The sequence below is a fragment of the Elephantulus edwardii genome, unplaced genomic scaffold, assembly GCF_000299155.1.
Source record: "Elephantulus edwardii isolate Elephantulus edwardi_28Jun2011 unplaced genomic scaffold, EleEdw1.0 scaffold00052, whole genome shotgun sequence".
NCBI classification, from domain to species: domain Eukaryota; kingdom Metazoa; phylum Chordata; class Mammalia; order Macroscelidea; family Macroscelididae; genus Elephantulus; species Elephantulus edwardii.
This window is the reverse complement of record NW_006399802.1, coordinates 11,792,196-11,804,736: the sequence shown is the minus strand read 5'-3', so window position 1 is coordinate 11,804,736 and position 12,541 is coordinate 11,792,196. Positions and strand designations below refer to the sequence as shown.

Genomic DNA, 12,541 nt, shown 5'->3' with positions numbered 1-12,541 from the left:
GATGAATACTGATGGTAACAGTTTCATTTTATCTACCCAGATGCAAGTTTCAGAAAACCCACACTTCTAGATCCCCTACCAATGATGTCAGAGGATATATTGAGCATCTACAAGTAAGCAGAAAGAAAATCCAATATCCTTCATCCAAGGGACCTCACCTCCCTGGCAATGTGAGGGAAGGGGTAAAACCTCAGGCACAGTCACGTATTTGGAGCTTAGAGGGAAGAGAGAGGTAGATTGACAGCACTGCAACAACCCCTCACACTATGGGTGGTTAAAACTGACTGATAAAGCCAATGAAAAGACAATCTGCACCCAATATGCATGAAATCTTTGTCACTCAATGGGAAGAGGAAAAGGTAAAAGAGCACGATATATGCCACTTTAGTGGCAGAACAGAAATATACAATATGGGCCGGGCTGACAGCAATGTTGGCTGACTGCAGATGAAGGAGGGCAACTTTGTTCTCATGATACAATGTATGTGGGGGGATGTATGTATGTATCTCCTAAGGGGGATTTGGAGATTTTGTAACTGAAAGCACAAAGAGTAAAGCAAACTAAAGTGTGAAGAAGGACTTGGGCCCAACACAGAACAGAACTCTGCAAAGAAGAAATCCATGCATTAGGTTTTCAAAAGATGCCACATTTTCCTTTCTTCTCCAATTTTGGGGTGGTTTTTTTTTTAAGTTGATGATTTCTTTTTATAATTACTGAAATTTATCAATATGGTGATTAAATATTTTTTAGCATTTAAATAATACATATTATCCTCTCCCTACTTTAAACATAAACTATGAATCTTACTTAGCTTTATAAGCAGTATAATAGAAACTTGGGTGAGTACTGGAGTTGGAAATTTCATCTACAGTGTGTGTGTAACAGAGAAAGAGATCATTTGTATTGTTCCATAGGTTTCAGATTCTCAAAGATATCTATGACCAAAACAAAGGTAAGAACTACTCCTCTAGAAAATAAATGTATACATATAAAAAGAAAATCACCCATTTTTTCCTTCCAATGAAACTCTCCAACACTCTCTGCCATGGAGTTAATAATGATTGAAAGTGACCTGTTCGGTATTAAGGCTGTTAATCTTAACATGTAGGGACTGTTCATCTTCCCCCCCTGGAGTGGCTGGGGGATACTCACCACTGGAAACAGGCTGTCTTTGGTTAGCAGAGCAACATGCGGAGGGTACGTTAAAATATACATTCAAGTTTATGTAACTGTGAACTCTCACCTGTAACTCTTGTGATTTACGAGCTTGTTCCTGCTTGATACTGCTAATCATACTTTCTTTCATTTCATCCAATATAGAGTACAGACTATCAAATTCTTCATCTAATTCTGAAAGTATATTAGAAGAATTTTCCTGTATATAAAAAAAAGACATTGCTTTTACTCAAAAGCTATCAAATATTTTTTTAAGTTACTGATAAAGACTGAACTAGGGGAAAAGGGTTAATTTCAGAAAGAGTAAACAAAAACTCTAACGGAAAAAAATAGGCAATTTTAACATTTTCTGTTCCCATTCCAACATAATTACAGTCACATTTCTTCAGCTGCTTTACCATGCTTCAGTGGTTTTTCATTTGTGTTAATGAAATAGTGAGATGTACTTTCTATACTTTTGGAACTTGAAGTAGCTTACAGACTCAGTAGTTTAGAGACAAGTTTTTGTCCTCTGTGCAAATGTGTCAGTTACTAGGTGGGAAAGTGAGCACATTTGGGCCAGTGTATAGTTTGCTGTGCCTCCATCTATCCAACTTATGCATTCATCCAGTGTTTTGACAGCAGCAAAATGTCTTGAATAAAAAATAGTTTTAAAGCTTTTTCTAGTAAAAGATGTCTGTTCTAAATCTTGATTGCTTTTCTCTTCCAAGTGCCCATCAACAAATGAATGGATAGAGAAGCTGTGGCATAGTCACACAAATGAATACTATGCAGCACTGAAAAACAAGGCACTCATATAAATATTATACTAAATAGGTACCCTGGAGGATATTACGCATAGAATTTCTCTTGAATTCTTGTGAACTAAAAAATTCTAGTTTGTCTAATCAGTGGTAACATAACTTTATTTAGTATTTATCATAGTAACATTAACTTAAAATTTTAAAACTGTTTTAAAAATTTTATCTATACATAAAATGGTAAAATACTGCATATGTGAAGAATATGGTGAATACATATATTCGGGGGGGGATTACTGATTAAAGGAGAAAACAGAGTCATGTTATTATGGGTTGATTAGTAGCCATCAAAAAGATAAAGACTTTTAATCATAAAAACACACAATTGTGACTTTATTTAGAAATAATTTAGCAGATTTAAATAGTGAACCTGAGACTATGTTTGGCACCTTGATTATATATGGCTGGTATCCTTTTAAAAAAGTAGAAACAGGAAAAAGTCATGTAAAGACACAGAGGGAAGATGGTCATGCTAAAGTGGAGGCAGTGATTATTGTTATGTTGCCACTAACCAACCAATGCTAAGGTCACCATTAGGAAAGCCATGAAAATATTGCCTAGAGTTTTCAAAGAAGGTCTCTGCCAACATCCTGTACTCAAGACTTTGCGTTTTCAGAGCAATGAGAGCATAAATTTCTGTTTTTCAAGCCACCAGTCTCTAGTATTTTGTTTCAACAGCCCAAGGAAATTAATGCACTACCTCAGCCTCATAGAAAAAACAAAATTCTCATATTTCATTTTTAAAATAGATACATTTAAGTTATCTGTAATGCTGAAAAACAAAACTAAGCTATGCCATGAGTAATGCATCCTTTAATTAACTAGTATATTCTCTTTGTGCTTCTAAAAAGAGTATGAAAGACTGTCTGGTCCATTATGTCTAATAAGGCAGAGCCTAAACAGCAGGTCTTAACCTGTACCATGCATGACGTCATCAGTGAAGTTTTTAAATAAAATATTGCAAATATTTTTATTCAGTAACAACTCTAGGGACCTAGTCTGGGCATGCGGCATGGGTCTGATTTTTTTGTGCCTTTTAAAGATCTTCAATCTACTGTAAACACTTCACTTACATAATATATGTAGAACTTAAAAGACTAAGCACTTCCTTAATGGATTCTAAGAGATTTCTTCAGTGGAATTTTAGTGCTAGAAGGAATTCAGAAATTATCCAGTGATTAAGATTTCTTATCAAATTTTATAAACCCAAATACAGATAGGATACCTGTCCAGAGTCACACAGCTGGGTACCTGTAGGAGTGTCAACAAGGTTTTACTTTTAAAACAGTTAAAAAATAATTTTAAATTAAAATAATTCTACTTTTTTTTTTTAGATAATTCTACTTTTGACTTCCCTGATTTGCTTACTGTCCTGCTAAGCAGGACATGGCTATGTCAACAGAAAAGAAAATATTTAAGAAATCTCTAGTTAAGCATAAGCTACTTTTGCAGTAACTGTAAAACAGAAAATTCTCTCAAGGCATTTTTCAATTTAGCAGAGTTACTCAATTAAGGAAAGCAAACTGACATGGACTGTTGTTATGTGCTGTCAAGTAGCCTGTAACTCTTAGTGACAACAGCTCTAACACCTGCTCTGTCCTGAGCCAGTCTCACTGACTCTGACAAACCTACTCCCATTGCCCTAGTTACTGTATCCTTTCATCTCATCTGGGCTTTTCCTCTCCTGCACAGTCAGTCATTCACCCTTTCAAGCATGATATCCTTCTCCAAAGATTGGTCACTCCTGGCCACATGCCCAAAGTATGTGAGATGGAGATTCAAAACCCTAGCCTCCAAGGAGAAACTTGGCTACACCTTTTCTAAGACAGACCTATTTGTTTTCTTGGCAGTCCATGGTATGTTCAAGACTCTTCTTCAGCACAACTCAAAGGCATCAATTCTTCTACCATTCTTAGTCATTATCCAGCTCTCTGATGTGATTGTGAAGACAGTGGCCTGTATGAGGGGCACCTTAGTCTCTAGACTAACACTGTTGCTTCTCATTACTCTGGAGAGGTCTCTGACAGCAGATTTACCTAATGCAATTTGTCTTGATTTCTTGACTGCTAGTGCCAAGAGTACTGATTGTGGAGCTGAGCAAGTTTTAACTGTTAACATCCTCAATCTCTTCTATATCTATCATGGTGCTGCCAATTGGCCCAATGGTGAGAATGTTTGTCTTCTTGATGTTGAGTTTCAATCTATACTAAAGACTATAGTCCTTCACTTTCTGCATCAAGCACTTTAGGGTTTCTTTAGTTTGAGCAAGCAAGGTTGTATCATTTGCATAATGTAGGTTGCTGATGAGTCTTCCTCCAATCCTGATGCCACATTCCTTCTCCTAAAGCCCAGCCTGCTGAATGATCTGTTCTGCAAATAGACAGAAAAGGTATGGAGCCAGCAGGCATCCCTGACACACTCCCTTCCCAATTTTGAATGAGGCAATGTTTCTCTGTTCTGGTCTGAGGACTGCTTCCTGGTTCCAAGGATAGGTTTTGCATAAGCACAATCAAGTGTTCTGGGATTCCCATTCTCTTCAAGGTTAACCACAATTTGTTGTGATCCACACAGTCAAATGCCTTTGATTGCTCAATGAAACGTAGATAGAAATTCTTCTGGTACTCTTTGCTTTCTGCCAAGATCCATCTGAAACTGATGATAATGTCTCTAGTGCCATGACCTCTTCTAAACCCAGCTTGTATTTCTGGTCGTTCTCTGTAAATGTACTGTTTCAGTTGTTTTTGTATAATCTTCAGCAGGATTTTGCTTGCGTGAGATATTGAATGATAATTTCCACTGTGTCAGGTGACCTTTTTTTGGAATGGGAATAAGTATGGACCTCTTCCAGTCAGTTGGCCAGGTAGTTGTCCTATGATAACCAATATGGACAATCTATTATAATATCCTATGTCCAAAGTTTTACTTATGATATTTATAAAAACCAACATTGTACCAGTGGAGTCTCACCAAAACCAGCTGTCGTTACGCTGAATCACCTTTGATTCATAACGCCCCTATGTACAACAGCTCTGAACCCTGCTCTATACTGCGACAACCTATTATCTCTGACACACCTATGCCCATTACCCCAGTCAATGAATCAATACATTCCATTGAGGGCTGTCCTTTCTTGCACTGTCCCTTCCATTCTACCAAGCATGATGTCCGTCTCCAAAGACTGGTCACTCCTTGCAACATGACCAAAGTATGTCAGAAGATGCTTCAGAATCCTTGCCTCCAAGGAGCAAGCAGCCTGGTCTCACCCTCTCTAGGATGAATGTGTTTGTTCTCCTATCAGTCCATGTTATATTCAATATTCTTGGTAGGAATTTTATAAAAATGAAAGAATTTTTCAAAGAGAAGAACAAACTGGAGGGGAGGGGTGGGCAGGGAGAAAAATGCAACAATGAATGAACGGAAATCCAAAATCTCTGTAAATTGTCATTAAAATGAATAATAATAAAAGAAGAGAGAGAAAAGGAAAAAAATACTCTTCTCCAACACCAGAGCTCAAAGGCATCAATTCTCCTTCAATCATCCCTAGTCATTGTCCAGCTTTCTGACATATAGCAAGTAACTGTGAAGACGATGGCCTGGATCAGCCACACCTTATTCTCCAAACTAACATCACTGCTCTTCAGTATGTAGGAGAGGTTTCTGACAGCAGACTTTTCCAATGCAATTTGTCTTCTGATTTCCTGGCTGCTACTACCCAGAGTACTGAGTGTGGGGCCAAGCAAACTGAAGCTGTTAACAGTCTGTCATGATGCTGCCAATTGGCCTAGAGGTAAGAATCTTCCTGCTGAGTCTTCCTCTAAGCCAGGTATTATATTTTTCCTCACAGAGCCCAGCCCAGCCTCCTGGATAATCTGTTCTTCACAAAGATTGAAAAGGTATGGAGATAGGACATATCCCTGGCCTACACCTTTCCCAACTTTGAACCATGCAGTGTCTCCTTGCTCTGTTCTGATTGCTGCCTCTTGGTCCAAGTATTGGTTTTGCATAAACACAATAAGGTGATCTAGGATTCCCATTCCAGTTTGCTGTGATCCATCCAGTCTTCCCATAGCCAATGAAACACAGACAATCGTTTTATTAGCTTATTTACAGTGGTAAGAACAAACTGAGTTAGAATATAATATGTGATCTGATACAATTAAATACCACATTAACCACTCAGTAACCATACGAATTTCGTCAAATAATTTCAATTCTTGGCCCTGTTTCTTCATCTGTTAAAAAAAACCCCAAAATTCCAACTCACATATTCTCTCCTCTCAACAGCCAATTGGCACTTACTGTCTCTTGTCTATTAACTCTCATTCTCCATCTTTAGTGGCAAGAGCGAACCTTCATATCCTTCTGTTTCTTGTTGGAGTCTAAGGTAAAGTTCTAACAATGATCAATCTGAAGAACAGTGTGCATCTATCTTCAGGTCTCTTCTTTCCAGATATCAAATGCAGTAATTCTCTTGTCAAGAGATGAGGAATTTCAGAACCACTGACTTCACTAACTTGAAGACAGTCAATTCACCATATTTTCCAATGAAAACATTAGTTAAAATGGTGAAAATCATAATCAATGAACTTTATTCACAATGAACTAGAAAATTTTCAAAAAATAATAAAGACAATATGGTCTAACAGTGTAAGAAGCAAGCAATTACAGAAATAAACCAAATAAACAACATAAGTTAACTTAGGCATATTTATGACAAAGAAGCACTAAATTATCCTGAGACCCTTTCACAATCGACATTTGACTACTTACAGTTTGCAGTCCTTCCCAACCTGGGAACCATATCTTTATGCCTTTCCTTTTAACTCTGTTGTTTCAATTTAATTTAGTACTAAAATTAGGTCTTTTATATTTTTCTTCCATGATATATTGTAAAAGAAATGCTTTACTTTTAAAATTTAGGGAAAGACACAACTTACTATTTATTAGAATTACAAATCAAGAGTAAGAAAAGTAAACACCAGAACATACTCCTACTAAGTAATATTTAAGTATTCATTTATCTTTTCAAATAATATCTTGCAGTGATAATAAAAATTTTTTTTACTTTTTCTGCTGGCATTTAAAATCTGCTTGCTCATAACTTAAAGACTTAATGGGGAATATTTATACTTCTGTTTGACCCAACAATCAATGACTGTAACATATTTCTACATATTCTTTATAAAGGATTCATACCTGAACTCCTTTTAATGTATGATTCAGTGTATCAATAAAGTTCTGAATTTCATCATTTTTATTTGCCAGAGTTGAAATAATCCTTTGTAGCGCTTCCTAGGATTAAAACAAAAAATAAACATATTCTATTTTTGGTTAAAAGGAGTAATTCTTACAACAATCATGTGTTAAATCCCTTACTTAGGAGTACACTGGGTGATATAGACGATTAAAGCTTCTCATTATTCAAAATTTATAAAGATTTACAGTTAGAAAAGACAGGATGTGCGTGTGTACTTTTTAAAAACTTTATTCCTAATATATAACTTAATCACCCTTACACCTTTCATGCCTTCAAACCACCATTTTGTCTCCTCGCTTTTACAGGTGAGAGTTACTCCTAGTCAGCTGATGGGAAATGAGGCGGGGCCTCTGCTCAGAGACAGGCTCACTTCTCTTAGACAGGGAAACACCTAGCTCTCAACCTCCACCTTCAAACTACCATTTGCCTCCTTGCTTTCAGCTCTTAGGGATCACCAATATTCAAGATGCTGTCAAATCATCATGACCTTCACCTAGAACAAGAGTGATGTCAAGGACCTGCCACTGAGCCACCACTGAGAGTAGAGAGCTGAAGATCTTGACTGCCCCACTCCACAAACTAAGCACAGTAGACAAAAGAAACACAGCTTACATTGATGACCTTTATCTCACACTGCTTCTGAGAAAGAGCAGAACAAAAGACTTCAGGAGAGAAAAAGTCATTAGGAGAATGTCCAACCCATGCTGTGCAAGAACACCAACATCACAGGGGAGTGGAGAAGGTAGTGAGTGGATAAAGGTGGGTAGAGGCCTGAGCCATCAAGCCAGAAATGGCTAGGGGAAGGGAGGTGCAAGGTGTTGGAGGGGGCAGGGAGAGGAAACTGAGCTGGATGCCAGCAGAGTAGAGGTAGGAGTGGGAACAACATATGTGTGCCTAAAGTGGTGGTGGGTGGGACCAACACCTGATCCATTATCTGAATAATGAGAAAAGTCTCTCATCTGCTCTTCTGGGAAAATTTCTTGTCTGTCAAATACTGCTTTAGAGTCGAGCATCCAAATTAATTAAGACAGTCTAGGGAGAAGGACTAGCCAACCACTCCCAAAGAAACAGGCCTCAGAAATCCTATGTACAATACAACACACCTAGTGTAAACTAGCAGATATGGCACCTGGGGCAGAATCTGAATCTTCTTTCTGTGAATGACAATGGAGGAGGAACAGCTGCAAACAGACACTACTGACTGGAATGTGCAGTGTGAGAAGTATGAATGTAGGAAAACTGGAGATTGTTAAGGAAGAAATGGAAAGCATAAATACTGACATAGTAGGCACTGGCAAAATGAAATGGCATGGGACATTTTCAGTCAGATCTACTAGGCTGGAAGAGAAAACATGAGGAAAAACTGGGCCACATTCATAGCTGAAAAGACCTACATCTTGGAATACAATGTTGTGAGTGACAGGATAGTATCCATATGCATACAAAGAAGACCCATTAATATCACTATCATTCAAATATATGCATCAACAACCAGGGCCAGACAGAAGGAAATAGACCACATCTACCAATGTTTGCAGTCAGAAACTGATCAAACTGAAACCAAGATACTTTGATAATAATGGGTGATTGGAATGCAAAAGTTGGGAACAGGGAAGAAGGGTCAGTAGTAGGAAAGCATGGAGTTGGTGACAAGAAATGAGGCTGGAGACAGAATGATAGAATTCTGGACAATCAATGACCAATTTACTACAAATGCTTTTTATAAGAAATATAAATGGCGACTACACCCATGGACTTCACCTGATGGTCTACACAGGAAATAGACTGAGCTGTGGAAGGATATCATGAATATCATTCATGAAGAATGCAAAAAGTCATTACAAAGAAATAGGAGAAAGGTTGGACGTCAGAAGAGATTCTGAATATTGCGATTCAATGCCAAGAAGTCGAAGCAAAGAGAAGGAATCAAGAAGTTAAGGAGCTGAACCAAAGACTTTAAAGGGCATTTCAGGAAGCAAAGTACTATAATGAAATATAGAAGGAGGTGGAGTAGGAAAGTAAAAAAGGATGAGCTCACTTGCCTATTCTTAAGCTGAGGGAATTGAAGAACAAATTCAAGACTCAAGTTGCAATACTTAAGGATGCTAAAGGCAGAATGTTAAATGACCCAGGAAGCATCAAAAGAAGATTGAAGGAGTACACAGACTTACTATGCCTAAAAGAACTGGCCAACACAGAAGAACTTCGTGAAACAATGTATGATCAAGACGCAATGGTGATGAAGGAGAAGTTCAAGCTGCTCTGAAGGAAATGGTATAAAAAAGGCCCCAGGAATTGATGGAATACCAACTGACATATTTCAGCAAAAAGATGCTTTCCTGGAGTTGGCCAACTGACTGGAAGAGATCTGTATATATCCCCATTCCAAAAAAAAAGGTGACCCAAAAGAGTATGGAAGTTATTAAACAATATCAGTAATATTGGAACAGTACATCAGCAGAGAACTGGCAGACGTGCAGACTGGTTTTAGAAGAGGCCATGGCTTAAGAGACATCATCAACCAATGTTAGATGGATTTTGGATGAAAACAGACAGTCCCAGAGGAAGGCATTTGACTGTGTGGATCACAACAAATTGTGGCTAACCTTGAGAAGAATGGTGATTCCAGAATACTTAATTGTGCTCATGCAAAACCTATACTTGGACCAGGAAGCAGCATAGTTAAAACAAAGCAAAGATCACTGCAAGGTTCAAAATCAGGAAGAGAGTGAGTCAGGGATGCATTATGTCTCCATACCTTTTCAATCTACATGCAGAAGAGCTCATTCCAGAGGCTAGACTTTATGAGGAGGAATGTGGCATCAGGACTGGAGGAACAGGACTCATCAACAACATACATTATGTAGATGACACAACCTTGCTTGCTCAAATTGTGGAGGACATAAGGCATTTGCTACAGAAGGCCAAGGACTATAATCTTCAATATGGATTGATTTCAGCTCAACATCAAGAACACAAAGATTCTCACCACTGGGCCAATTGACAGCTTCATGACAGAGAAGAGACTGAGACTGTTAATAACTTTAGTTTGCTTGGTTCCACAATTAATACTCCTGGTATCAGCAGTCAGGAAATCAAAAGATGAAATTCATTGGGAAATTCTGTGGTCAGAGACTTCTCTAAGAGTAACGAAAGAGCAATGATGTGAGTCTAGAGACTAAGGTGTACCTTAGACTCAGGCCATGGTCTTTGCAATTACTTGCTATGCATCAGAGAGCTGGACAATAACTAAGGATGATAGAAGAAGGACTGATATCTTTGAGTTGTGGTGCTAGAGAAGAGTGTTGAACATACCATGGACTGTCAGGAGGTAAAAAAGGGGCCTGTCTTGGAGAGGACAAAATCAGGCTGCTTCTTGGAGGCAGGATTTTGAAGCTCCGTCTTACATACTTTGGGCATGTGGCCAGGAGGGACTCGCCTTTGGAGAAGGACATCATGCTTGGAAGGGTAGAGGGACAGCATAGGAAAAGACAACCCAGAATGAGATAGAGTGACTCAGTGATTGGAGAAATGGGGGTAGGTGTGTTGGAGACAAAAAGACTGACTCAGGAATAGGGCAGGATTCAGAGCTAATGTACACTGGGTCACTATGAGTTGCAGGCAACTAAAAGACATTCAATCAGGAATCATTCTAGGTACAGCAGTAGCTGCTGTTACTGTGTAACATCAAGTTGGAACTGACCCATAGCTAACCCCTCTGCTGGGTTTTCAGAAGCCAGTAGAGAGAAGATTGCTCATCCTTCTCCCATGGAGCAGATGGTGGGTTCAAATTACCTGCCTGTGGGATCACAGCAGAGCTTCGTTCCATTAGACAACCAGAGCTCCCAAGTAAAGTAGTTGTTGCTGTTGTTTTAGGTGCTGTTGAGTCAAATATGACTCACATGAAAAAAAGATCTGAACCCTGTTCTATCCTGTGGCATCCTCATACCTCCTGAAACACAAGGGCCCACTGCAGCAGTCACCATGTCAATCCACCTGGTTTCGAGTCTTCTTCTCCTTCACCAACCCTCCACCCTTTCCAACATCATGTCCCTCTCCAAGAATAACCCTTACCAACAACATCCTCAAAGTATGTAAGGTGAAGCCATCACTCTTGCCTTCAAAAAGCACTCTGGCTGCATGCTCTCCAAGATGTATCTGTTCTCTTGGCCATCCATGGGATGTTCAGACACTACAGCTCAAAGGTGTCAATTATTTTTCTGTCATCCTTACTCAGCTCTCAGATGCATAGTGATAGGAAAGATTATGGCTGAATCAGGCGCACCTTAATCCTCAAACTGACATCATTACTCCTCAAGAATTTGGAGAAGTCCCTAAGTGAAGATCTTCCTAGTACAAAGTTTCTCCTTATTTCCTGACTGCTGGTACCAAGGGCATTAATTGTGGATCCAAGTAAGATGAAGACATTGACAGTTTCAGTCTCCTCTCTATCGACCATGACACTGCCTATTGGTCCAGGAGTAAGAATCTTTATTTTCCTTGACATTGAGATACAATCCATAATACAGGCTGCATTCCCTGCTATTTTGCAACAAGTACTTCGAGTCCTCCTTACTTTCAGCAAACAAGGTTGTGTCATCTGCATGACGTAAGTTATTAATGAGTCCAGCTTCTTGGATAATACGCGTACAAGGAAGTTCAGTGAAGACCACTATCATTCAAATATATGCACCAACAACCAGAGCCAAGGAAGAGGAGATAGAAGATTTTTACCAACTTTTACAGTTGGAGATTGATCGAACATGCAATCAAGATGCACTGATAATAATGGGTGACTGGAACACAAAAGTCGGGAACAAAGAAGAAGATTCAGAAGTTGGAAAACATGGACTCGGTGACAGAAATGGAGCTGGAGAGAGAATAATCGAATTTTGTACAATCAATGATTTATTCATAGCAAATACATTTTTTTATTATTTTATTAGTGTCTGTGTGTGTGTGTGTGTGTGTGTATGTGTGCGCGTGCTCGTGTGTGCGTACCGTCAAATCGGATCTGACTGGTACAGGAGGAGATTGTCCCTCCTTTCCTGGCAGAGCATCTGGTGGATTTGAACCATGTGCCTCTGGAATTACAGTGCAGCTTCCTGCCACTAGGCCACCAGAGCTCCCCTGGAAATACATTTTTAAGAGATATAAACGCAGGTTAAATACCTGGATTTCACCTGATGGTATGCATAGGAATCAGATCGATTACATCTGTGGAAGGAACCGCTGGAGAAGCTCAATATCAGCTGTGAAAACTAGGCCAGGAGCTGATTGTGGAACAGACCACCAACTACTCATATGC

At 38.9% G+C, this 12,541-nt stretch overlaps 1 protein-coding gene across 1 annotated transcript in view; it reads right to left on the bottom strand.

The window, feature by feature from the left end:
• The window catches only part of FSD1L (fibronectin type III and SPRY domain containing 1-like), a 100,465-nt gene that overhangs the window by 56,805 nt on the left and 31,119 nt on the right, over nucleotides 1-12,541 (bottom strand). Inside the window, exons 3-4 of the mRNA XM_006886983.1 lie at nucleotides 7,173-7,268; nucleotides 1,244-1,375 (exon numbers count right to left, since the gene is read on the bottom strand). Of these exons, the coding sequence (XP_006887045.1) occupies nucleotides 1,244-1,375; nucleotides 7,173-7,268 (228 nt within the window). The remainder of the gene's footprint in view (nucleotides 1-1,243; nucleotides 1,376-7,172; nucleotides 7,269-12,541) is intronic.